Below are 26,062 nucleotides of genomic sequence, written 5' to 3' on the forward strand. Positions count from 1 at the left end.
AACTAATATTGTTTTCTATATTGTGTTGTTTACTAGAGCTGATATATTATATCTAATGTCGCTTATGATAACAGGAAAAATGGTGATTAGTTATTGTCTGTGTTAGGATACTCGAGATTTTTTCCAAGATTATCACAAGATGAAATGACGACTTTTGTTTCTTAAGATTTAGTTTAACCTTACTTTTTATTTGTACTGTTTTCAAATTAGGAATCTGAATCTTTGCGTCCGTTTATTTTCACCCTCTGTCTATGTTTTATTAGATCCTAGTACGTTTGTTATTTGTTGTTTAATGATATTTCTATTTAAGTGTTATCTTTATTCATGCTACTTTTTTATGGTCAAGAAAAGTAATAGTACTGCATGATGGATGCGATTTCATGAAAGCCAATACTTTTTTTTATTATTCTAATTACTTTAGCAAGCATTACGTAATTGGCAAATATTTTCAAATTATTTGCTATCATGTTGTTTTAATAGTTCTATGATTGTTTGTCAGGGGATATTTTGTATATGGATAGACAAATACAACTTTTTAATCAAATCTTTTTTTCAAATTAAGAAAAAAAATCAAAGAATAACCGGAGGTTTAAAAAATCAAAGCAAAAAGATTTAATCCTCTCCAAAAATATTTTCAAGGACCAAATCATTAGTCTGTGTTCAAGGAACTTAGCAGGCACTTGAGGAAAAGTCGGTGACCGGTATGCTTGACTTCTTTTTTTGTAAAGCATTTTTATCAATAATATTATGCAATGTCTTGCTTTTACTATGAATAAAATGTAAGTAATTTTACAAGTGAAGAGTTTACATAACATCTAATCAATTAAAGAAGCACAGGAGACATGTTCTTATTCAAACACCCATGAGCGTCAATAATGAATCGTCCGATATATATCAGTTGAGCCGTATATTTTGTTCTTATCATAATGTGTATGTGTAGGACACAACGATAAATATATATATATATATATATATATTATATATATATGTAGACTCAAATACGCATGAAATAAACATTACTCTTTCACAGAGGGAATTCTGATGATTAGTAAAGGCAACAGTAGTATACCGCTGTTCAAAACTCATAAATCCATGGACAAAAAACAAAATCGGGGTAACAAACTAAAACCGAGGGAAACGCATTAAATATAAGAGGAGAACAACGACATAACACCGAAACGTAACACACACAGAAACGGACCAAGCATCAGACAAAACACCACGAGAATAACAAATATAACATGAAAACCAAATACATGAATTTGGGATAGACAAGTACCGTGCCACGTCATATCTCAATTTCTCAAAAATAAGAGAAAACACAAACGACTCAACGTTAAAATGCAACACACACAGAAACGAACAATAATATAACAATGGCCATCTTCCTGACTTGGTACAGGACACTTTTAAAGGGGAATAAAAGTGGTGGGTTGAACCTGGTTTTGTGGCATGCCAAACCTCGCACTTTAATGGCATTATCTCCCTTCCAAACTTAACTCTTCAAGGTTTGGCACATATTCCTACGAAAACGTTATCAGTCATGAGTTCATCAGAAACATTCAGGAAAATAGGGATCATAATCGAAAAGAAATATTTAAAAAAAAAAGAAATAGACTCAAAACAAAATGAATTAACCAAAAAGAAGATAAACGCTCTGCTATGCGAATTTTTTTTAGTAAGTACAGCTTTAAAATAATTTGTTTGCAGAATATTGACTGGATTTCCGTCTTGCCAGATTTGTTGTATTGTCCATACACTTCGGATCTGCCTGAAACCACAATAAAATTTGACCAAATCCTTACATTATTGAGGTATATAAAGGGATAAACAATATCTTTGTTTAGCTCCGATAGGGAGGAAAGGACAATCTTTAATTCAAAATGGCATTTTTTTCTTCAATAACTGGGTTTTTTTTAACCTACAGCGAGATTTTTTTCTAAACTTTAAAGAATGTCCTCTGCAATAGCTCTCATTCAATGTTCAAAGATTCTTGAGTTGAACTATTTCTGTTAGTAATATATTTATAAATTAGAATCAATAAACACTTGATAGGAAACCCACAACAATAAAAATTTTAAAAAAAACCAACAAACTTAGAGGCAACACGTGTATTTCGACAATATCGATTCTAGACAAGATGGTTAATAATCCCCTTTATAAAGAAAAAACATAACAATGTATATCATAAAATGATAACTGTATAATTACAAAAGAGTGGCGAACATATTCTGCTCAATATGTGGCATCCGTGGTGTTGCTCATGCAAGTACAAAATCTGTGATAAGTCTTATTCAAAAATTGGAATGCATTCGTAGTCATTTGGGAAACAGATATTCCCTAACGGTCAACTTATCTTTATCTCGTCCATACATTGATACAATTCAAATATAACTAGATTAATTCACTGGGTTTCTAATATGGGTATATTTCAAACGTGTGGCAGGGTTACATTTTCCAGAGGTAATGATCATTCAGCAAAGTAGTCAGCATTTCAGTGTTTACACAAAATATCTTTGTTCGTTTTCTATAGGATTTCGGTCGCTATATCTTAGTCTAAAAATTAAATCACAAAAGTTCTGAACTCCGAGAAAAATTCCAATCGGATAGTCCCTAATCAAATGGAAAATCTAAAGCTCAAACACTTCGAAGGAATGGAGAACAACTGTCATTTTCCTGACTTTCTACAGACATTTTCTTAAATAGCAAATGGCAGATTAAACCTGGTTATATAGCTAGATAAACCTCTCACTTGTATGACAGTGTGACATAGCCATATTGGGCACAACATTTATGAATTATTTGTATACTGTTATTTAGTCGTTTTTGGTGTATTAAATTTTAAACCTGATGCTTTTTGTTATTCATTAATCATGTGTTTCTTTGTCAAATACGTTTACCTATTTATTTGTATTATAGTCCTGTAATATTATGTTGTCATTTATATGTTATATTTAACATTGCCATTATAGTGCGAGGTTTGGCATGCCACAAAACCAGGTTCAACCCACCATTTTTTCCTTTAAAAATGTCCTGTACCAAGTCAGGAATATGGCCATTGTTATATTATAGTTCATTTCTGTGTGTGTTACAATTTAACGTTACGTCGTTTGTTTTCTCTTATTTTTGAGTGTAAATTGACATTGCGATAAGACGTGTCACGGTACTTGTCTATCCCAAATTCATGTATTTGGTTTTGATGTTATATTTGTTATTCTCGTGGGATTTTGTCTGATGCTTGGTCCGTTTCTGTGTGTGTTAGTTACATTGTAGTGTTGTGTCGTTGTTCTCCTCTTATATTTATGTGTTTCCCTCAGTTTTAGTTTGTTACCCAGATTTAGTTTTTTGTCCATGGATTTATGAGTTTGAACAGCGGTATACTACTGTTGCCTTTATTCGTCATGGAGTTATAAGTTTGTCTTCGATATATGTGTTTGATGTGATGAGACTGTTGTAGAAGTGAGAGGTTATGCGCTATAAAATCAGGTTCAATCCACCATTTTCTACATTTGAAAATGCCTGTACCAAGTCAGGTATATGACAGTTATTGTCAATTCGTTTGATGTGTTTTGTCATTTGATTTTGCCATGTGGATTAGGGACTTTCCGATTGAATTTTCCTCCGAGTTCAGTAATTTTGTGATTTGACTTTTTGAGTATCCCTTTGGTATCTTCCGTCTCATTGTTCTAAAAACAAAACAATTGATAATAAAGTTTTAAAAAAAATCAAAGTTTACAAAAATTCGATTTCGTCAACTTCAACCACTTCTTCTGTCATTTTCTATTTCATATACCGAAAATCAGCGCTGATGATTAAAATAAATAATTTCGTTTCCAAAACGTTAATTCAATGGCAATCATTTTCTAGTTCTCCATTTTTCATAATTGAAATGTTTTGACTTCACGTTAAAACCAAGAAGGATCAAATGTAAAGCCAATTCTGGACGAAGAACCAGAGCATGTATGCTTGAGGAAGATACGTTTCTTAACTCTTAATAATTTAAAATCAGTAAAGAACAAGACAAAATCCGTATATTTTAATAGTCAACTAGACAACATATTGACCCTTTAGGTGTAGTTAACATTGTCAAGTATTTTCTACAGATTTTCTCCGGATGATAAGTCGACAGTGAGGTCGTTTTAATAAGATTCTTACGTGAAAACTGGTCACTTCAATTTTTTTTATCTTTATATTGCAATATTCTAGCAGCACGTGCAGCTTCAAATGTACCCCTGTCGGATAGATATTCCAGATATTGATTGCTGCTAACAGGAAAGCAACTCGATAAGGTAAAGGGTATTATTGTAGTGTATTTCATTTTTTCGAAAGATAAATGGTCGACATCATGACATGAATGCATGTTACGAAATGAATGAGTCACAAGTGATCAATGATATGTTTCGCTTTTTTTTTGTCACAGTTCCATCATTTCTGAACAGTTCTGAATTTACTACGTGTAACACGAACATGAAAGGTTCCACTGATGTGACAGGAATAGTATACTTTTTATGGCCACTTGCATGAATTATTATTTTAGAAGAGACTTACTTTGCTTAACCCTAGTTATGTATTATCGTATATAAAGATAAACATTGTGTTACCGAGCATTAATCTGTAATTGTAATTCTATGAAAATAAAACGTCGTGGTCCTTTGCCAGGACATAGTATGCGTGCAAACTGTATTATTATTTCTCAAAAATGATTAACAATTAAGTTTATGTATGGATTTCAAGCGATCCAACTTTCAATGAACGATTGTTACCCTATACCGATATTTTTGTTTATTTTATAAACCTTTGCAAATATGAAAAGCATTTTGATGAATCAGTTGCAATTGTACTTTGTTTAACGTTCTAATAATTACACGTTTGTCATATCTGTTGACTTGCATCAGTACCAAAAGTCATGAACAATAAGGATTTTCCACGCTCGTTGAGATAAATCACTCCCATTGTTGACTTTTTGTGTTCCGCAATTTTATAATTTATTGTAACATTCATGTTTTGTTAAATATTGTTCCTGCAAAAAATCCACAAGTTAGATGTTAATATATATGTTCAACTACAGCTCGCTCTTTTATTATTGAAAAGTGATAATATTGAATTTCGGTGGTCACGACTGTATTGGAAGGTATGTTTTATTTTTTCTCTAACCAATATTGCTTGATTTATGTATTAATTTTTTTGTTATAGGAAGAGTATTATTGAGTAATTGTAAATCAACTTATATACTCTTTTTTTTTTTACATTTTCATAGACCAATGCATTTGGAAAGCACTGTGGGTCCAATTCGGTATGGATGATTCCAATATCTTCTACTGTATCGATGACTTTATGCTACGAATCAGGTCAAATGTGAAATAAATGCAGTTTGCACGCTGCATTTCCAGATACAATCCTTGGAAACCGATAGATATGTCATCCGATATATCATATGTGAAGATGTAAAGTGTCATCGTCCAAAAAATGAGAAATATTCTGATGTTAACGATGCTGTCAACATTAACAACTAACACAACAGTGAAAGAAGTAGTTTGAAAACTGGTAGAATGTTCGAGATACTAAGTAATTAGCTGGGTCATGCATTAGATATCCTTATTATTATTATTTATCTACAGTTAAACATAATTGTATATTCGCAACATAACGAAAACATATTAGAAGAATGTTGTACTTTCTTGTAGATCACATGACTTTGTTGTTGTATGGAATGCTCATCACGTGGAGTAAGTATCTATCTTCAAAACAAAGAAATATTTTGCAGAAGATTCCCACGAGTTCTTCTTTCCATATGTAATAAATGAGCACACATGCATGGAATAAAGAAACTCGTTACGTAATGTTCACTGTGCATGTCTGTTAATTAATGTTGTAGTTTTTTTTATCAAACATATTTGTTTGAATGAAATTACATACACTAGAGATATCGGAAGAATTTTAATGCATACAAGAAATATCAGCTATATGAAACATGAGGCAAAATTAGTTTTATATCAATATATGTAGTTGTAAGAATTCCAAAAGAAACAATTAATGTTGTTTCATATAATCATTAACGTTAATCAAATGCAATCAAAGTAAACTGATAAATTGCACACTATTTTATTTGCCTTCAGTAAGGAAGCAATTATTTTACCATATAATTTATTCTAAATTTTACAACGATCATATTCTTTTACCTAGAATTATGAACTTAGATTTTCAAATAACTTGAATAGTTGGCCTAACCATGACACAAGAAGGTACTTACCGTTTCTTGTTCTCAATATGTCAATGCTATTCACTGTAGGATTTTGGTATTACAATAAAAAGTAAAATCACCGAAGAAGGCTAGTTGCTAGAACTATCTTTGCATTTAATCTTTTTATATTTTTAATAAGAAGTGGAAGATGACCAACGGAAAAAATCATATATCAGAAAACTTTGCTCTGATGTTTCATGCATGAAAGATCGCTCTACATGCATTATTTAAAACTTTTTTTATATCCTCTAGTATAACTTATTTTCCTGGTTAAATGTATACGTTTTTAGTAAATTACTTTCTAATTAGATCATATGAAACAAAGGTTAACAATTCAAATATTGACATTCTATAAGATGGTGACAGAATGACTGAACAAATTTTAATGCTTATTATATTCTTACTTATTCATTCATAAAAACCAAAACATCTGTGACACATATTTCTATATAAACTTATATATAGCTAAAAATCTGTATTGATGAAAATGTTTTCTTTTAAAGAAATTCCTGAAATCAGAATTTATTAAGAAAAGTGTTCGGGCAACATTGATGATTTGAAGGACAATATATTCCAAAATCAAGTCTACCATTAGTTACAGTTTAATTAAACACATCAACTATGCTTACTGAGGTTCAAACTTAGAAACCAGGAAAATATCAACGGCATCGAAACCCAAGATCGCTAATGTCAACGCAGATAAGGATAAGTTATAGTATAACGTATTCTATAAGCTCTAACTTATAACTTACAGTACATCATATTGTGCGAATGATAAAGTCAAGTGAAAATGGTGTCGAGAAAGAGTGCAATCAGATACTGAAATCAGAGCATCACCAGACAGTTTGACTCTCATCAATTGGTATCCAAAAATCAAAATTCAAAACCGATGAAAATTTTTAAAACGGTGAAATAATTCTACCTTAATCACTTTTTCGTATGCATATATCAGCAATGAACAAATGGCACATGAAGGACATAAATAATGTCTATTAGACAATTTGAACCTGTGCATTGCAGAGAGTTAAGGTGTCAGACCACCAATTAAAAATCCCTATCTGTTCAACCAAATTTTGCAATTTTCACAGCTTTCTAAATATTTTACCTTAAGTTTAACTTCATAGAAACCCGGTATATCCTTAATTGTACATGTATCAGCTTTCTACATGCCAATTTTCACCGTACCTTTAAAGCCTTCTAACAAAATAACTGGTACTCCAAAACAAAAACCTGGTTTTCTGGAAATCTAAAATTAGTATACTATGGAGCGCATTAATCCTCAATTTTTAATGCAAACTCATAGACAAGTAAATTTTGGCTCAAAATGATCTAGATATATTTCTCTTTCACCAAAAGTTTCATTTCTGCAAATTTTTTGTTTAGTTTAAGTAAACAAGGACATCAAAAGCACTATTTTGTGTCAGAGTAGGGCTACTTTTACATACGTTCTAAATTGGAGGGAGTAATTGGTGGTCTGACACCTTTACAGTTTGTTCTTATATATGCTGTGCTGAACATTACATACTGCCACATGAGCGCTCAAAAACATTTTAACCAGTACCATTTTTATGTGCCAGTTCCATGTCATGAGTTTGAAGCAAACAGTATATCGTTGGTGCATTAATTGTTACCATATTTAAGTATAATGAGCAACCATCTGCAATTGCTTTTTTTATTTAGAAAGAGTACATAATATGTTAGTACAGACAAACCAACTATGAACAATCAAGTACAGAAAAACCAACAACGAACAATGAAGCTACAAATCCGTCAGAAAGCTGTTCATGCAGCCTATATAAAATCAATTTGAAGTAAACAAAAATTTAGTGATATTTAACATAACCAGTCGGTATAATATCGCATATTGTTAACAATTAACATTTATAATGCAGGTAATTTTACCAGTTCGATCACAGATTACAGGTACAAATCAGTTTTAATTATCAAATCAACTTTTCAGTCAACGTCATTGTTTATTCAGATGGTCGCTATACTATATTGTAAAAATTCAATTAAATCGAGCTTGTTTTACATCTAAAACAAGTGGCAACCATAATCACATCGGGCTCTATTTCATCTTTCTGTCAATCTTATGTATTACATTTAATTATACCGGCAATTATTGTGTCAGAATAATATTTAATACAATATCGAATTAAAATTTGTGGATTTTTCTTTCGGTTAAATCCAGGTTGCTGCATTACAGATCTTTACGTACATCCTTACATGTTGCTCGTGTTACATCAACCATTTACAAGTATTGTCCATATTTTTCGGACTGCCAAGCTGAAGAAGCGAGACCGTTTTTATTTGTATTTTCTTTTTGGTGTTTTTTTTTGGGGGGGGGGGGGCGGGGGGGGGGGGGTCATTTCAAAATTTAAGCAAATTATTCCCTATTCTGAAAACATGACAGATAAATCAGATATTTTTTTTAAATTGAAAATAAGTCAATTTGTATAGTAAACTGTTTTGATATCTTTTGATAGATTGCTGAAACCTTCAAGCTGATTGATTCCTTATTTTTGTACTAATTAAGCATACCTAATATGTATAGATATATCTTCATGTTTTACCATGACTCATATATTGATTAATCCTGCTTTACAATTTCATACTTAAAGTTACCATTTACATAATATAAAACTTCTACAATAGCCTTTTCAGTGTGTGCCCGCAGACAAGGATCGTATTTACTCTTGACTGTTGACTTTTATTGGATTATACCTAGTTCAGAGTTGCTGGAATACACTTGGTGATTGAACAATTACAATAAATGCTGTTTCATGCACGATAAAGTCGGTAAATAGTTCGCCGGTATCTTAAGGTTGACTACAGTACAGACCAATAGGTCTTGGTGTCTCCAACCAGCAAAGTTTAATCAAAGAAACAAAATTCCATTTATTTAGTTGCAAGTACAATTAGCTTAAACACCCAGACATTTGTATTTCAAATACTTTTCTTTATATAAAAATTGCCACAATTGTATTTCAAATATTTTATTATCCGGAATCGATAAAGCTAAATAGAACAAGGTTACGACAGAGAGACATTTTAATGATTGTATGCAGAACTGTGAAGAAAGAAAAAAAGATTCTAGTGCAAGTTTTATGTAAACATCTAAAGAGTCCTTTCCGACTTTTTACAGTTTAGACGCAAAAGCAATTATGACAGTTATTATAACGTAAACAACTTTGTCATATCTTTGTTGTACTTTTACTAATCATTTTATAATTATGCAACACCATATGAACCTCAGAATGATAACTTTCGTTGTCCTTTATTGGTCGTCTCTTAAAACCGGCCAAAATTGTGACTGGTCAAAACGTACCATAAGAAGAATGACGAACGTTATGATGATAATAAAATTGTATTTTAACCGAACTGTGTATTTGAAAATATATAAGGTCTATTCGGGTACAACAAAACATAAGGTCTATTCGGGTACAACAAAATATAGGGTCTATTCTTGTTCTATAAAACTTAAGAGTCACTTCACAATGACAGATAATGAATGCTGCTCATTGAAACAGCTATCTAAATAAGTACATTTAAAGCTGTTACAATTCCATTTACCCCTTCTATAAAATAAATCCAATTGACGCTTCGTATATAAAACATACAATTGACCCTATATATAAGAAAAAGCAACTCGATTTCAGAAGAAAATCGTCATATATTTTTATGATAAAAAAAAATCATCTAAAACGCATCACCTGGCGTACTTCCCATGTGATTCCATTTACATCAGCAATATAAATAGATATTTGTAATCTATTATTGTATGGAAGTATATACAAGTAGCAAGAAAAGGTAAGCTATAGTTAACGAAATTTAAAGACTTTTAGTTTTCGAAAACATATTACAAATTGAAAAAAATAACATATCCGATTTCCGGGTTAACTACGTTGTAAGTTGATGCCAGTAACATGATATTTATCATATGCGCAATATTGTTGTACTGTATATTATTTCAGTATCGCTTGACGAATTTTCATATGATTTGTAGAATATTTATCACATTTATATTATGTGTAACAATTTTAAGTTAACAACCCCTATTCCCGTGATTCAAACAAAAGTAAAATTATGTTCCTCTGTCCATTGCTAAGGACAAATTAGACTTTTTTTCATCCTATTGTGGTGCTTTTTTCGTCTACTGTTCTCTTTGATGAAAGACTGAGATCATAACTGATGGGACCTACTGGTAATACATCAAAGGTAAATATTGATTTCAGGATAATTGGAAACAAACAGATTTTAATTATGATAGGGATGATTGGTGAGAATAGATTCTACAGACAAATAGATGTATTGCTGCTAATAAATCTAACTCTAGATATGTGTTTTTAGCAATAATTAATATTTGTATAGTATACGCAATAACGCTTTTACTACCTGGTGTTATAGTCGCGTGACTATCAAGATCGACAATGTTTTCATGGGAATCCAAGTTTACATGTTTTATAGATGTATAATATACAAAGAATATTATATGGTCTTTTCAATATCAACCCGCAACAACAATTTAATATCAGTGGCGGATCCAGAAATTTTCATAAGTGGGGGCCCACTGACTGACCTAAGAGGGGACCCGCTCCAGTCACGCTTCAGTGATTCCCTATATAAGCAACCATTTTTTTTCCGAAAAGGGGGGGGGCGGTACCGAGGGCTATGCTCGTGAGATGATATTCAAAAGAGATGCTGTTCCGTTTGACATGCCGTAAATAACATACTTTTTTGCAACCATGACTGATATCGATATCATCACGAATGACTATGCTACAAAACAATTTCTATTTAGTATATTATACAAAACATTTACTTGTATGTACCTACATATAATAAAATGTATTGCGATGTAGCTGGGATATCGATGACCTCGTGCGGACATGCGCAATACTAAGGGGGATAATTAGAAAGACACGTCTATATGTATTATCAGGTTTTCTAAACATTGATATCGTTTAAAACCAGTTGCGAGCGATAATGTGAACCTTTTTTTATCGAGTGAGCGTAGAGAACGAGCAAAAGCTTTTCATTGTGTCGAGCGGTTTTATACGTCTATATGGTTTCATGTTCCAGTTCTTTCTTGGTTCAACTTGGCTGCAGTTGCGATACCTCCAACCATGCAGTTATTTCGAACGTTTATACCATGTGTATACAAGTACATGCAGCATACATAATTATATTTTTGAACGAAGAGTTTATCATTTATTAGTAATTATGATATTATATTAAAAAAAAAAGAAGAAAAAAAAAGGAATTTATCGTTTTTTCCAACTTGAAAGTTATGGTTTGTGAACGAGTTTACTCTATAGAAATGCTCCTCATAAATTGTAAAAGTTATTGCTAGAATAAATTATCTATTGATACTCCAGTGTCCCCCCTTTTGACCCCCCTCCCAAAAAAACTTTCTGACGATACTCATTTTTCAAACGTAAAAAAACTACCAATCTGTTTATCACTCTACGCTAACTTTACCATGCAGCATGCCATTAATCGGAAATGTAATTGCTTTTACTGCATTGAATGAAAAAAGTGTTGAAGTTTCCAACTAATCAATGGACGATACCGAACTCGTGCACTGGCGCCGCTACCATTTTTGCAACAATTAATGGCTGTTAAAAACATATGCTTTGTATTAATTCATTAGAGGCACGAGATTCATATTTTTTGTAACTACAAAAAACTTTTCTAGTGAATAAGAAATGATTGCAAAGATCTATCAGCATAATGTTTTCATATCACTTTACACGGCTAAGTTATAAAAAGACTTTGATATCAAGAAAGTCATTTATAAAGTTAATTCAAGAGATCTGTACTAAGAAAGACAATTTTTTTTTCCATGTTATGTTTCCATTTATAACAAAGGGGTTTCTCCCTAAGTGCATGTTTTATAAAAGGAATCAGTATAATTGACCAATAGAGTACATGTATTCAAAACATCAGAAAAGTAAAATGTAAAAAAAAAACAATGGTTCGATCTGTAACAAACCTTGTGTTTCTTTTGAGTCGTATTTATGTTGTATGTATCAGAGCTTAGGAACAATACGTGTTTACTACTTGAACTTGTAAATGGACTTCAAGTTGCTTTACACGAAACTCCGTCCTCGAGAAATAAGACCATAAGCCATTCTTTTTAAACTTGATATAGGGTAAACAACTGCTTTCACAAAAAAAAGTATTAATGAATTCTGTCGAGATAACATAAAATTTGAGGTATAAGAAACTGAAAAAAATGTACGCTTTTAGAACATGTCAGAAATTTGTAGAGATACATGAAATACCACAAGTATTTAGAAAATGGTAAGAGGTAAGAAATAAGAAGTATAAAAGATAAATATAGTTTGTATGTCTGTGTTACTGATGAACTATATAGTTGAAATCCTTTGCATCTTAACGGCAACATGGATTAATCCGATCGCGGACAAATGTTAAAGGAGAACCATACACTGTAATAAAAAACAAACTTCTTTTTTGGTAATAGATAAGAAAGAATTGTGCACCTAAAAATAGTAAAGTGAGAACCAAAATGATAATTTAAAACTTTTAAACATAATGACATTTTGACAATAGTGTCCTTTGTCAGTATGCGAAGGGATTAAAGATTGGAATACCATCAAATTGTATACAAGACTTTAACAAGTATACAAATAACCTAATTATTTTTACTCCAATACAATAAAGATGTTTTTTTACTGTTTCGGTTTGTTAATACGACATAAATTAAAAATACTTAACGCTTAAGTAATTAAAACGTCGACCTCCAAAGCCAATAATTTATACCGCATATCAATAAATAAGATGGCATATGGTCATCATGCTTTGACATTTTTATGGTCTGCAACACATTGTTTTTGTGACGAACCGTATCATCGACGCGGGGGAAACTGAGAAATCATTCCGATTATTTAAGCACTGGATATACCAACAAATAAACAACATAAGATTCGACATACATTCCTTTACGACTCAACTAACTAATATTCAGATCGATATAAACAGACAAAGTCGAACATGGCCAACATTCTTTGTTGACTTTAAGAAAACGCCATCTGGACTTTTAAGCACACAATAGAATGATGCAGTTGAGTGTTGGGAGAACAACATTTATGACATTTGTATAGGTTTGCATTCTATCAGAAATTACCTTGGTTTTAATCAACGTGCAACAGATGAGAATTTAATCAATTCTGCAACAGTGGTGATGGTAGGTGAAGGACATATGCCAGATATAAGGAAGTGAAATTATTTTTGATTAAGCGGCAGTTTTTATATTGTTCTTCAGGATACCACTCTTTCTTTTCATCATATTTAAGGATAACCCTGTATTTTTGAGATTTTTCTTTTTGTATGTTTTCGGACAGCACAATATCTTGAATCGCTTTAGCGTATCATAAACTGAAAAGTTTTAACTGTTGTTTTATGACTGGTGTCATTATTCATTAGAGAAGCTCGTTCAAAAGTTAATAGTTTAAAAAGCTAATTAGAACAATAAAATCCCAATCTTGTTGAAAAGAAAAATCTTATTAAAACAAACAGAAGTTTCTCGTTTCCAGATAATTGTCTTCGGGAATGTGCTGATGATATAAGTTTGACAGAAAGAAAGCGACCAAGGGACGCTTAATTTACGGTTCGTCAACAAAATAAAAGAAAATCTACAAAACACATGTATACATTTCTAAGGTCGTTAATTATTTCTGGTACTCATAAAATGCACATCCATTTTATGTCGACACCATTCAGTAACATTGATTATTAATTCTCACAGCCGTTAATTGTGCGCTGTTTTTTTTTTCAAAAAGAGAAATATTGAGTTTTCTTTTTAACGACCCGTGAAAAATTAAAAGCTGTGACAGTCGGGAAGACATCTATTTGTAATTTGAAAGGTTGAATCGTATTCTGATGCATTTAATTGTCTAATCAATAAGAGAAAGCAGTCAAGGTATCATTATTTTAAATGGCAGTATAATTAAGCCAGAATTATGGACCATTACTATAATTAGAAGTTAACTGTCACTTGAAGTGTGGATAAGACTGGTATTGTTAGTAAACAAAGTGTGTCCAGTCATATCCTGTCAAGCTATATCTAAGTTTACAACTTTACAGACACGTGTTGCAGTCCCAAGGGCCAAATAAGAATCAGATATTAAAGAAAGTTGTATATCTTTATATATCTTGTCGTTTTTTAAACAAAAAACCTCAAGGGAGTCAGCTAGATCCGAGTCAACGACAGCATATGGGCTTTATCCACGGACTTCAACTAGAAAAAAAAAGAGATTATTAACTCTACACTAGATTTGAGGGGGAGGCATAATTTAAGAAAGAAAGATTTCAGAAATGATTATAACGTTGTTTGTGGCGCTAGGGCGAGGACATTGTCATGATTTGTTGAGGATGACACATTTTGATCTATGTCACAAGAATTCAAATTTCGAACCTAATAAACGAATATGCAAAATACTGTGTATTTTTAACTAAACCTTATACTATGATAAAATTAATACGCCTACCTTTATTAGTATGTATATATTATGTACTTAAATAAACTGCAAATAAGCTGTAGATACATGTAGATTTGACATTAAATGAGTAACTAATTAATCGTTTATCCCAAATTTACATCATTTCTGTAATTTAAAGTGGTATATTCTTACGATTGGTTTAATATGTTTCATTATACAGATGTGACAATACTATATGTTGTACATAGTTAGTGTATTGGTGCGAATAATGAACTTCTTTAATGTGACATAATCTTCTGGATACTTGCAAAAACTGGTAAATAATACAGACGAGTTTTATTTTGTCGGCTGCCTAGAATGAATAACATTAACGACACCAATTTAACTACACCAGATGCAGAGTATAGCAATATGCGTATCACATTCTTCATATAACGGCCAAACTAAATGGTCAGTTCTTAATGATAGGTGAAGTCAATATTTACTTTCTCATCTGGAAGTATGTTTTGATTTTCTACAAACTTAAAAACAGACATATCCTTTGAATGTTTTCATAGAATGTCAGATTAAGTTTCTTTGACACATAACTGCTGTTTAACTCATCAAAACTTCTTGTTTTGTGTAGATTGTCTGGTCATTGTTTATAGACTCTCGTAAGCTTACCAAAACATACCAAACATGTCAATCTACATGGATCTATTGTAAAATCAAACGACTGCAGGATTTTGTTTTGTAAACTTTGACAGTTGTTTGCATACTAAACACTTCCTCTTTATCGGACACTCGATTTTCATCTGTAGGGTCAATCGTACACGAGAATAAATGATTCCATCTTTGCTAATTGTCTTTAAGTAGTATTTTGTCTTTGATATTTGTTCTTTTGATATATTTAAGCTGCATTGCCATACTTTGAATTAATGCACTTTGAGTGACCGTTCTAATTCAAACCTTTTGTCAAATACCCTAACCGTTTCGATTCTGTTTTTGGTTTACTCGATCTGGATCTTTTAATATTAGATCTAGGATAAACGAAACTTTGTACTTTCTTACAAATATTTTGCCCGTTAGGAAAAGTACATATATTAACCACAAATCTGGTATTAAAGTAAAGAATTATTTACATGTTCGACAAGAGAAATTCACTGGTTTCATTCGTAACACTTTTGACTCATGCAGCAACCTCTTCTTCGATTATAAAAAGTTTTCAATTGTTTTCTACTTTATACAAATATATTTCTTACACATACACTCATTAATAATTAGAAACGGCGAATCTGCATGTTTTTTGGGCTAGCACCGTAAGCTATAAATATATAAAAAGATATTATAAAAATAAAGTTTTTAGTTTAACATTGTTTTTACCCATCATGTGGCTGTATGTATATACACGCGCCTAATTGCACGCAGCAAATCTTTAATCTGACTCACTGTACTTGGTTTGAGATTTTCAAAAATTTTGGCCGCGGACAAGTTATCGAAGAGACATTCATTGTCGAAATGCGGACATGGTCAAGTAAATTGGTAATATTTCGATATTTCTTCGTACGTACCTTTGACTACAAAAAAAAATGTCTGAATTACATTATACTTTTAAACTTGAAAATATATTTTATTCACTTAGATATTCTGGTCAATTCCTTTACACGATTGCTGTGGTCTGGAGTTGGGGTTTTGTGTGTTCTTTTTACATTCTGTACTTTTCGATGTTCAGTATACTTCTCAGAAATATTTACTCAAGTTTTTTTTACACATATAGAATTTTTGAATCTGTTATTTATTCTACATATTTTCTAGTACTGCAAATTACACGAGCTGCAGATTTTCTTTGTTGCGTTATATCAATATCAATTTCTCAGACTGTTTTACATCATGAAGTTATTATCTTTCTATAGCAGCATACTACAACCACAAAAAGATAGAGATGTGCAAAAAAGTTTGTTTCCCAGGGTTGAAATATGTCTGTCTTCCTAACATCTGTCTTGTGTCAAATAGTACTCAGCATTAAAGACAAAAGAACATTCCCCATCTTAAAACCCATTAGCTTTTGAAGTTTATTGTATTCCATCATAGTAATTATTATGTCGCTTAAACATCTGTAAATTGCAGTTAGTTTCGTCAAAACCCAACTTGAAAAGATGACATTATACAAATGAACACTAAAATGACAATACAGTTGTTGTTGTTTTCCAGCCAAATTCTTTGTTTTCACTGCCGTTTTTTTCTTCGCTCTCGAGGCTTTACGACGTAAATCGAATATCAAGTTGTATTCAGATAAAAATGTTTACACTTCAGATATATAAAAGATGAGCCAAAAATTTTATTAAAATAAATTAGAATTTAATTTGGAAACAGGTGCACTGTAGCTCATAACTCCTTGACGATGTTTGTCTTCAATTTATTTTGTTATCAAAGTTTCAACAAATCTTATTTTGATTGTATCACATCATGAAGTATGCAAAGTATTACTATGTATTTTTTGGAGGATATTTTAATTTAAAAAAAACCTCCTAGATTTAACTGAACATATTTCGCCATATATGCATCTCATGTTTTTAAATTTAACTTGGTTCATCTGAAAAACATGTAAACAAGAGAAAATGAAACACACGATAAACATCAGACAAATATTTAAATTGGCATTGCCTCATTACGCGTGCTGTAGTGTAAAACGCATAGTACTACATTGCACCAGGGCACCTTTTTTATGTCGCGTTGCCAACTCATTACTTATTTATTATCTTGTTGCGCATGATCAAAGCCCAGATGAAATAAATGACTTCACGTAATATTTTGAGGCAGTTTTATCTGTTTTCATTCTATTTTCGTAGTTATTCCTGTAACATATGTATGACATATATAAGCCAAACACGCAATGTTAGACATCAGGAAAACAAATATGATTAATATTGATTCGAGCAAAATTATATTTCATTAATTCTAGGCAAAATGAAAGTTTGTAAGTTTCCAACATGACTGTAGTATATTGATTCTTTTCTTACACGTTCAAGGTAACAGATTGCATAGTTATCTTTCACAGCATGCTTTCTTTAAACTAATTCCTCCTCGAAATGTTATGTTTCATATTGCTAGAATTTCGCACACAGTTCTCTTTATCCACATAGTTTTGTGTTTGTGTTGTAAAAAGTTCTTCTGCAAAGTTAATGTTTAAAAATAGTTAATAAAAGACAAATGATTTTAAATCAATACTGAAATATGGCATTAAAATAGCAACAAGGTCATCGAACCTTCATGCAAAACTAGATACAGGGCAAGTATCGGTTCTTCTTCGTATAAAAAACTATAAAACAAAGAAAATGTATTTTCTGTTACATGCATATTGCATCATTCCTAAAGATGCGGGCATAATAATGCTCGTTTTGACCGTCACATGTATATATTCCGGAATGTGTGTGCATGTACAAATACTGCACTTAGCTTTCGGTTCTGTAATGTTATGCAACCTCCCCCTTCTAAACTTGATGTGTCTACTCTGCTTTAATGATACTATGCATAATAAATTTGTTTTAACAAACAAAAATCTGTACTACAAAACACTTTAAGCAACAGTAAAAATAAGTGGACAAACATGCAATAATCGACAGTTCTCGCAACAAGACGAGATTCAGTATCTTGTTTTAGCTTATGCCCTCGAGTATACCCGATTAGGGATATAAAAGAGAAGATGTGGTATGATTGCCAATGAGACAACTATCCACAAGAGACCAAAATGACACAGACATTAACAACTATAGGTCACAGATAGTCTTGTAAGTAATTTTGACTAAATGGACGACCATTTGATAGTTTGGGTAGAACAGGGGTGTTTATTTGCGGATTTACTGTTCATTGTATAAAAGAGGTTTTAGAAACACTAATCATGCTGGTATCACATTTTCCCGGGGAAATGTTTTACTTGGTCACATGTTCTAGTTACTCTAAAACTACAGGCACGTGTTCATATTGCTCTACAACCACACACAAAACAATTCATCTTTCCATTAATATTATTTGACAGAATAATTTACGTATACGAAAAACAGAAATAGTGAGTACAAACAAATAACTTTTCATATAATATATTGTCACAAGCGAAATTCGGTTAGCAACTGTTAATCCTTTTAATCAACTTGCAGTAACTGTTGCTTCTAATATGTTTTAGTTATTACAAAACGCGTGATAATTTGACCTAAAACACGTGTAATACATTTCAACTTGAAAGGTTAGATAGGGATAAGTAGAAAAACTGTTAAAACAATTATCTACCTTCGTTTCATCCAAGTACCTCCTCTTTCGTTCAGTTTAATGCTTCGGCATATATTTGTGGCAATATGACAGCTTGGCTTGTTTTAATTTTATGCTGATAATAAAATTTATTTCATTATGTTAACATCAATCGCTGTAACCGTCTTTGAAATATTTGTGGCCGGAATCAAATTATCATGCAATAAGAGATCTTTCATGTATATAAACTATGCAAGGTGCGCCTTCTCTTCGTCTTTTCATAAATAATTGTCCTCCCTGTCTTTGATATTGAACTTGACATGTAGTTATTGCGAATTAAGCTATAACCAAAAATATCACCCAGAGACTCGAAACTGGGTCGGGTACTATACTGTTACAGTAATGCAATTTCATTTTCTTTTTGATATTGTAGTCCGTGCTTCGTGTTAATGCTTTTTTGAGTCATCTCAAAATAACGATTTTCACCGATTTTAATGATATACATTTTTTTTCCAGCTCTGAAATGTGGTACAAAGATTACTAAGATCGTGACTCTTCTGTTCAATGAAATTCTGTGCCATTTTCGCTACTCCAAATTATACTATTTTCTATTCTGATATATATATATATAGCGTGGCCATATTAATATAATCGCGTGCCGGTTTTATTTAATTTGACATCTGCTTACTGCTTTTGTGTTCTTGTTCTAAACATTTACGTACGATTTCACTGTTTTACTACCAATAGGTTGATTTTTTTCTTTTAAGCATATATCATCATTCATTCATTCGTGTATAGTCCTACCTTTTAGCACGCGCCTTTTGTTCATCGATGAAAACAATGGCTACACCTTTATAATATGAGATAATCACGATCGTTTCTTTACCTGATAAAACATTGAAATCACGGTTTGGAAACTGTTGGACATCAATAAACGTATTTGAAAATATCGATTGCGGCCTGACATCATAAGCAGGTGCGCGATTTCTATACACACACTCGACTAAACTATTTAAAGGAAGGATTGAAAATGTTTGAAATTGGTTTTTTTTATTTTCAATTTTCATATTTTTAACAAATATTGATTTTCTTGTGCAATGGTTCTAATACAAATATTCTCTTGCACAAACTAAAATCTTATGACCTTCTTTATTTCTAGTATTTTCTTCTTTTTAGTTTTTAATAAACACTGGTTTTGTTTAAATGAGGACAAACAGTAGATACTACCACTTATGTAAACTAAGTCGTTTCCAATGTCAAAATATAGTGTTTCTTTATCTTTTATTTCTTTGTACCATAAAAATTCAGGCATACAAGAAACGAATGCTTACTTATAGCTCTATAACATTGTAAGATAGCATCAGTATAATCCAGTTGAACTGCTAATTACAGATTTATAAACTCATCATAGATACCACGATTGATATTTTTTATTTGTGCCACACCCGCGTTTCGTGAAGCAAAAGACCCATCAGTGACGCTCGAATCAAAAAAGTTGAAAAGGACAAATCAAGTACGAAGTTGAAGAGCATTGAGGACTATAAATTCATAAAAGTTTTGCCAAATACAGCTAAGGTAATCTATTCCTGAGGTAGTCTGCATATATAACGGTAGATGAGTAACTTTTCATGAAAGCAATGTTTGGTTTATTTTTGTTGTTTTCCTTATTTGTCTTTCTATTTGTCCATCTCTTGACACTGGTGTGTTCGTTTCATGGGAACATAACTGTTGACTAACATCTACGTAACTGTTGGTTCATGTTGGGCGTAGTTTATCTTCAACTATTCCCTGCTTCATCAACCAACCTTTTATTGGCAGACGTATATATGAGCAATAAAATATTTTTAATTACAAAAAATCATGATAAAAGATAATATGAAAGAAATCAACCTAAGGACTTGTCAATAATTAATCTTTTAATTTTCACCGATCACCACATTTAGTTAATTCATTATATAAATTGCACATTAGGACATGACCGCGAAAGAAAAATCGATTCTGTTCAATAAACAAACGCCATGAAATGGTTTTAAAGTAAATTCAGTGCAAGTCGGGCCTCTAGTATTGTAGCTGTTATTACTGCAAGGACACCTCGCAATACCATGTTTTCGTCTTTTTAGTTCCTTGGTCATTTTTTGCTCATTTGTCAGCATATATTTTCACCACTTGTAATCTTTAAATGTATGATGGTTTGAAACAATTTTCTTTTTTTTTTATATGAAAGTTTTTACAAACGAAATGTGCGGATATAGATCCGAATTTATTTTCATGTAATCACAAGACTTCCTGTTTATAAATATTTGACACATATATACTGAGAAGCACTCATTGTCAAGACGTGTCACTATGACGAAATGTTAAGGAATCAGGACGTCGTTATCGACATGTAAACTTATAGATCATCGTAGAAAACTTCGGGAAATCCGAGTTGGTCTCTAACCTCTAGATAAGGTGTTATCTGACGCAGTCCTTGTCCTTCCATGCTAGTGGTCTGTCAACAAACACGTTCACTGCTTGAAATGCATATTATCTATTCCTTACCAGTTTAATTTCTAAATAAATAAGTTTCCATAGATTTCAATTCAAATATATTTATATTTCAAATTTGAGTTATCTTGCTGGATATCATGGCCGGCAAGTCTTTTTTTTTTGTCCATCGTATTTTTATTAGTACATGCATTCAAAATATAATTTCAGATGAGATTAAAAATTCCTTCTAGATTTCGATAACATTCTTCCTTTTGTAGATTATTCGAAACATTTAGAATTTCTAACCATTTGTTCCTGTTTCGTTCTCATAGCTTAGAAAACTGGTATCTGACAAGGTCTCTTCTTTTATCACTTTATCAGTGTTCCCTCTAGTAAATCAGTCAAATAAAAAAAAGTGTACTGGTATGTCAATAGTCAATATGAAGATGCCTTTGAAAGAAGATATAATATAAAAACTGTACATTTTTTTCTCATGATGGACAGCATTTCCGGGTGTATATATTTATCATTGTTCGTTGCAACAAAATAACATCAAAAATACCACACATGGCATAACTAACATATACTCCTTATGTTTCCTCTTATAACAGGCTGATGTTCTAAGTGTTGGGATTTGTGTCGCAGACCAGTTTTGATTTTAAGTGTTCTTTATTTTTCGCGTTTCCTTGTTTGACAGTCTTCTCATTTTGTTGTTTTTTAGTTGTGTTTCATCTTATAAATAACGTATAATTTCTGATTTTCTTTCCAAGACACTTTATCCGGTGTATCATAATGGTTTCGTGAGTCTAGTCGATTATCTATAAATGTGATGATCAATTAGGATACCATTGTCGCTTTATAGTCATTTTCATTAAAAAAGAAAGAAAAGTTAAATACGCACCTAAAATTTGTCGTAAATTTCCTGGTGTTGGAAACGCGATCAATGTTAGACTTGTGATATTATTTTTATTGAAGGATTCCTCAGAACTAATCTTTTATTGAATGACCCGACATTGTCAATAATTCATTACTTTTCTTCGTTTATTTTTTGTTTATAGAAATACTTACTCTGACTCATACTTGGTGTTTTGTTTCTGTGAATATGATCATCAATGCAAAAGCAGAGAAAATAATGTTTAATTTGTAACCACCATTGTCTATGGAGTACATTGATGCCATGATCAGATCAGGATTGTGATTGTAAATCATTGTTCCCAGAGTATGCCTATCCACCATAGTCTATGGAGTACATTGATGTCATGTCCAGATCAGGATTGTGATTGTAAATCATTGTTCCCATGCAGAGTATGCCTATCCACCATAGTCTATGGAGTAAATGTTCAGAGCGTGATTGTGATTGTAAATCATTGTCCAAAGTGTATGCCTATCCACCATAGTCTATGGAGTAAATGTTCAGAGCGTGATTGTGATTGTAAATCATTGTCCAAAGTGTATGCCTATCAAACATAGTCTATGGATTACATTGATGCCGTGTCAAGATCAGGATTGTGATTGTAAATCATTGTTCCCAGAGTATGCCTATCCACCATAGTCTATGGAGTACATGTTTTCAGAGCGTGATTGTGATTGTAAATCATTGTTCCGAGAGTATGCCTATCCACAATAGTCTATGGAGTACATTGATGCCATGTCCAGATCAGGATTGTGATTGTAAATCATGGTTCCCAGAGTATGCCTATCCACCATAGTCTATGGAGTAAATGTTCAGAGCGTGATTGTGATTGTAAATCATTGTTCCCACAGTATGCCTATCCACCATTGTTTATATATGAAGTACATTCTTGTGGTGTTCTTGCGTGTATTTGTTCTGAATTTCTGTCACGTAATGTTGGCATCTTCGGGATATTTTTTTGCAATGTCATATTAGCGGGAGGTTTGGCTAGCATTAACATCCAGGTTCAACCCACAATGTTTTGTTTTAAAATTTCCTGTGCGAAGTCAGAAATATGGCATTTGTTACCAAATAGTTTGTTTCTATGTATCTTGGCGTTTGTTTTTTGTTGCACTTAAGTGTTCCTGTTGTTCTTTTGTTTTCCTCTTATATATGATGTGTTTCTCTTGGTTTTAGTTTTTGACCAGAATTTGTTTTCTCTCTATTGATTTATGACTTTTGAACACCAGAATACTACTGTAGCCTTTATTGCTACCATGTGCAGATCATGGTTGTGGATCAATGTCCCCATAGTACGCCTATCCACCATAGCCTTTCGATTAAATTGATACCATGATCAGAGCATGATTATGGATAATTGTCCACAGGGTATGCTTATCCCCCCTATTCTATGTATACATTAAAACCATGATCCAGCATGAATATTATCATTGTTCATAGATAATGCCTATCCACCATATTCTATCTTTGGTGATGAAACTAATCTGGCTCCACAATGACTAAGGCAAAAGCCTTAAAGAAAGATATTTTTTATCTACCCAGTAAGAAACATTCAACTCGCTCATTGGATATGCATGTACCATTAAAAGTTCAAAGCTTCCACGAAAATTCAAACGGGTTTTCAAGGATAAAACGCAACCATTGCATGACTCAATGGACAGCCAGTGTTTAAAGGAAAAGGTTGCATTATGTAGGTTTGTAGACTTTCATAATTGCTACGAAAAAAAAGGAAACAATATATTACTTTAGGAAAATAGTCACTTGTGACCTCTCTTTATTTCATGATTTTTCATGTGAAATACCAATAGTAATAATATAATAATCGCAATAACAGTTATATACATCCAGAAAAAAAACATTATAAATATACATAATATATACAGGCATCACAGAAAAAACAAAGACATGACTTAATGAATGATAGTGGTGAGAAATGATAGATGTAAGTTAGAATGAGATCTGAGCCAGTGTAAGATACATGTAGGATGGGCCAAATGGTAATGTGAGATCTGTATGAGATGTTACTTCGTGCTGAGAACCTTGGCTTTGCCTGGTCCTTTTTCTGTGGAATGATGGAAGATACTTGACAATATATCTCATTTGTTCATTATAAATCTGGATAAATACTTCTTTCAGAAGTACAAGTAGTACTATATTTTACAGGACAACAATATTTTTACAAAACAAAACTTGGAACTTTTGATCCAGATGCTAAATGCTTAATTTGAATGCCAAAAAGCATCAAAATTTCGATGCTCAAAATGCAAGTGACTAATAATAGTAAGGTAACAAAACATTATTTAACTGTAATAATTTGCCCTATTTCAGTGTAATAACCAGGTTGATTTGATCCAATACTGAAGGGAAATTGTTGCTTAGCTTTAAATTAACTGTACAAATTACAATAGTATACATGTATAGCCATAAAACAACAATTCTGTCTGTGTTAACAATTATTACTTCATAAAAAACAACAGTTTTTGCAGACTTAAGCTGAAGCACCAATTAGTAATTTCAAGCAAAATGTGTTTCAAACAATAGATGCAGCTGTATTGAACAATCGTATTTTCAAAATGCACGATGTAATTTTTCTTCAAATTAACTCAAAGTATGTTGAAGTGGTGCAATCACTTTTGTTTTAGGAATCGAGTTTTTAAAAACGTTATATATGTAACACCAGCTACATCTAATTATCTCTATTTTGGAGTAAAATCTGCATCAAACTGTAATCATTTAAGTTAAAACTCAACAATTAAATACATACAATAAATATTTCATCTTCAACAATAAGTATATCATATGATCTCATCTGATGTCTAGCGTTTTAAAAAATAGAGAGCATACTGAATCAAACAGACACACTTTTTAACAAATATATTTCTTGAAAAAAATAACACTCTTTTTACTCATTTACTCATCTGCACTCACATCATACATAACAAAATACACACGTGAATAGCTGCTAAAAATGCCAGTTGCCAATAAAATTGGCACCAGAAATAATTGGATGGATTATTATCACAACTGTTTCCTTCCGTATTCTTTGCATATATTTTGGCAAAATTTACACAAAATGTACACATTGGACTGTAATCAAGGTTTTATGTCATTAGTGTCATAAATACGAAATTTCAAAGCACTAATCCAATACTCAAACGAAAAACTTTCAGCCTGCTGAACTCACTTGAAACAATTCGGAGACAGAATTATCCTCACTGCATACTAGTCTTTACAAAAGGCACTTTAAATCACAACGTATGCATATTTTACAGCAATATGTATAAATAAATATAATTTATTGCAGTGTTTTGGAATTGTCTGTCATACTTCGGTCGCCAGTACGTCCTCACTATAACACGAATGTCGATGTGCTGGCTCTAAATATAATGTTGATTTTCTAGAATCTTTTGAATATTCTTTGGAATAGTCTATGATATGAATGTCTGTATTATAACAGCTGAAAAACAAAAAAATAAAACATTATAACTAATTGTTACAAAGGTTTTCATGTTTTCTCTTAAACATTTTACACCTTTCATAAGATTCTTAAGAGTAGAAAATTGCAATGAATTCAGATGCTACGATCATTTCTTTTTATATGTTTTCAAGTGGCACTTCATAAAATACTTCAAGTTATGGTTAAGCCGATAATATAAAAATAATTTGTTTTGCATCAGAAGCAATTCTTCTTTCAAAACCGTACATAAATTTCACAAGTAAGAAATTACCCCTCAGGAATACTTAACGAAAATC

General features: G+C 31.8%; 2 protein-coding genes and 1 long non-coding RNA gene across 17 annotated transcripts in view; 1 reads left to right on the plus strand and 2 right to left on the minus strand.

Moving 5' to 3' along the window:
- Positions 1 to 26,062, minus strand: part of LOC139514377 (exportin-1-like) — a 667,034-nt gene that overhangs the window by 180,295 nt on the left and 460,677 nt on the right. The gene's annotated exons all lie outside the window — the stretch shown is intronic.
- The window catches only part of LOC139516916 (uncharacterized), a 116,687-nt gene continuing 100,587 nt past the window's right edge, over positions 9,963 to 26,062 (plus strand). For 3 of the 7 annotated variants that reach the window (XR_011663052.1, XR_011663046.1, XR_011663054.1), the window contains exon 1: positions 9,963 to 10,051. This is a non-coding gene — a long non-coding RNA (uncharacterized lncRNA). The remainder of the gene's footprint in view (positions 10,052 to 26,062) is intronic. The other 4 variants (XR_011663056.1, XR_011663055.1, XR_011663053.1 and 1 more) reach the window with 4 other exon arrangements.
- Positions 24,050 to 26,062, minus strand: part of LOC139516915 (delta-like protein 1) — an 82,578-nt gene continuing 80,565 nt past the window's right edge. For all 9 annotated transcript variants that reach the window (XM_071307350.1, XM_071307348.1, XM_071307349.1 and 6 more), the window contains one exon: positions 24,050 to 25,766. In XM_071307350.1, the coding sequence (XP_071163451.1) occupies positions 25,631 to 25,766 (136 nt within the window). In that variant the 3' untranslated portion in view covers positions 24,050 to 25,630. The remainder of the gene's footprint in view (positions 25,767 to 26,062) is intronic.

The sequence above is a fragment of the Mytilus edulis genome, chromosome 3 (assembly GCF_963676685.1).
Source record: "Mytilus edulis chromosome 3, xbMytEdul2.2, whole genome shotgun sequence".
Taxonomy (NCBI): domain Eukaryota; kingdom Metazoa; phylum Mollusca; class Bivalvia; order Mytilida; family Mytilidae; genus Mytilus; species Mytilus edulis.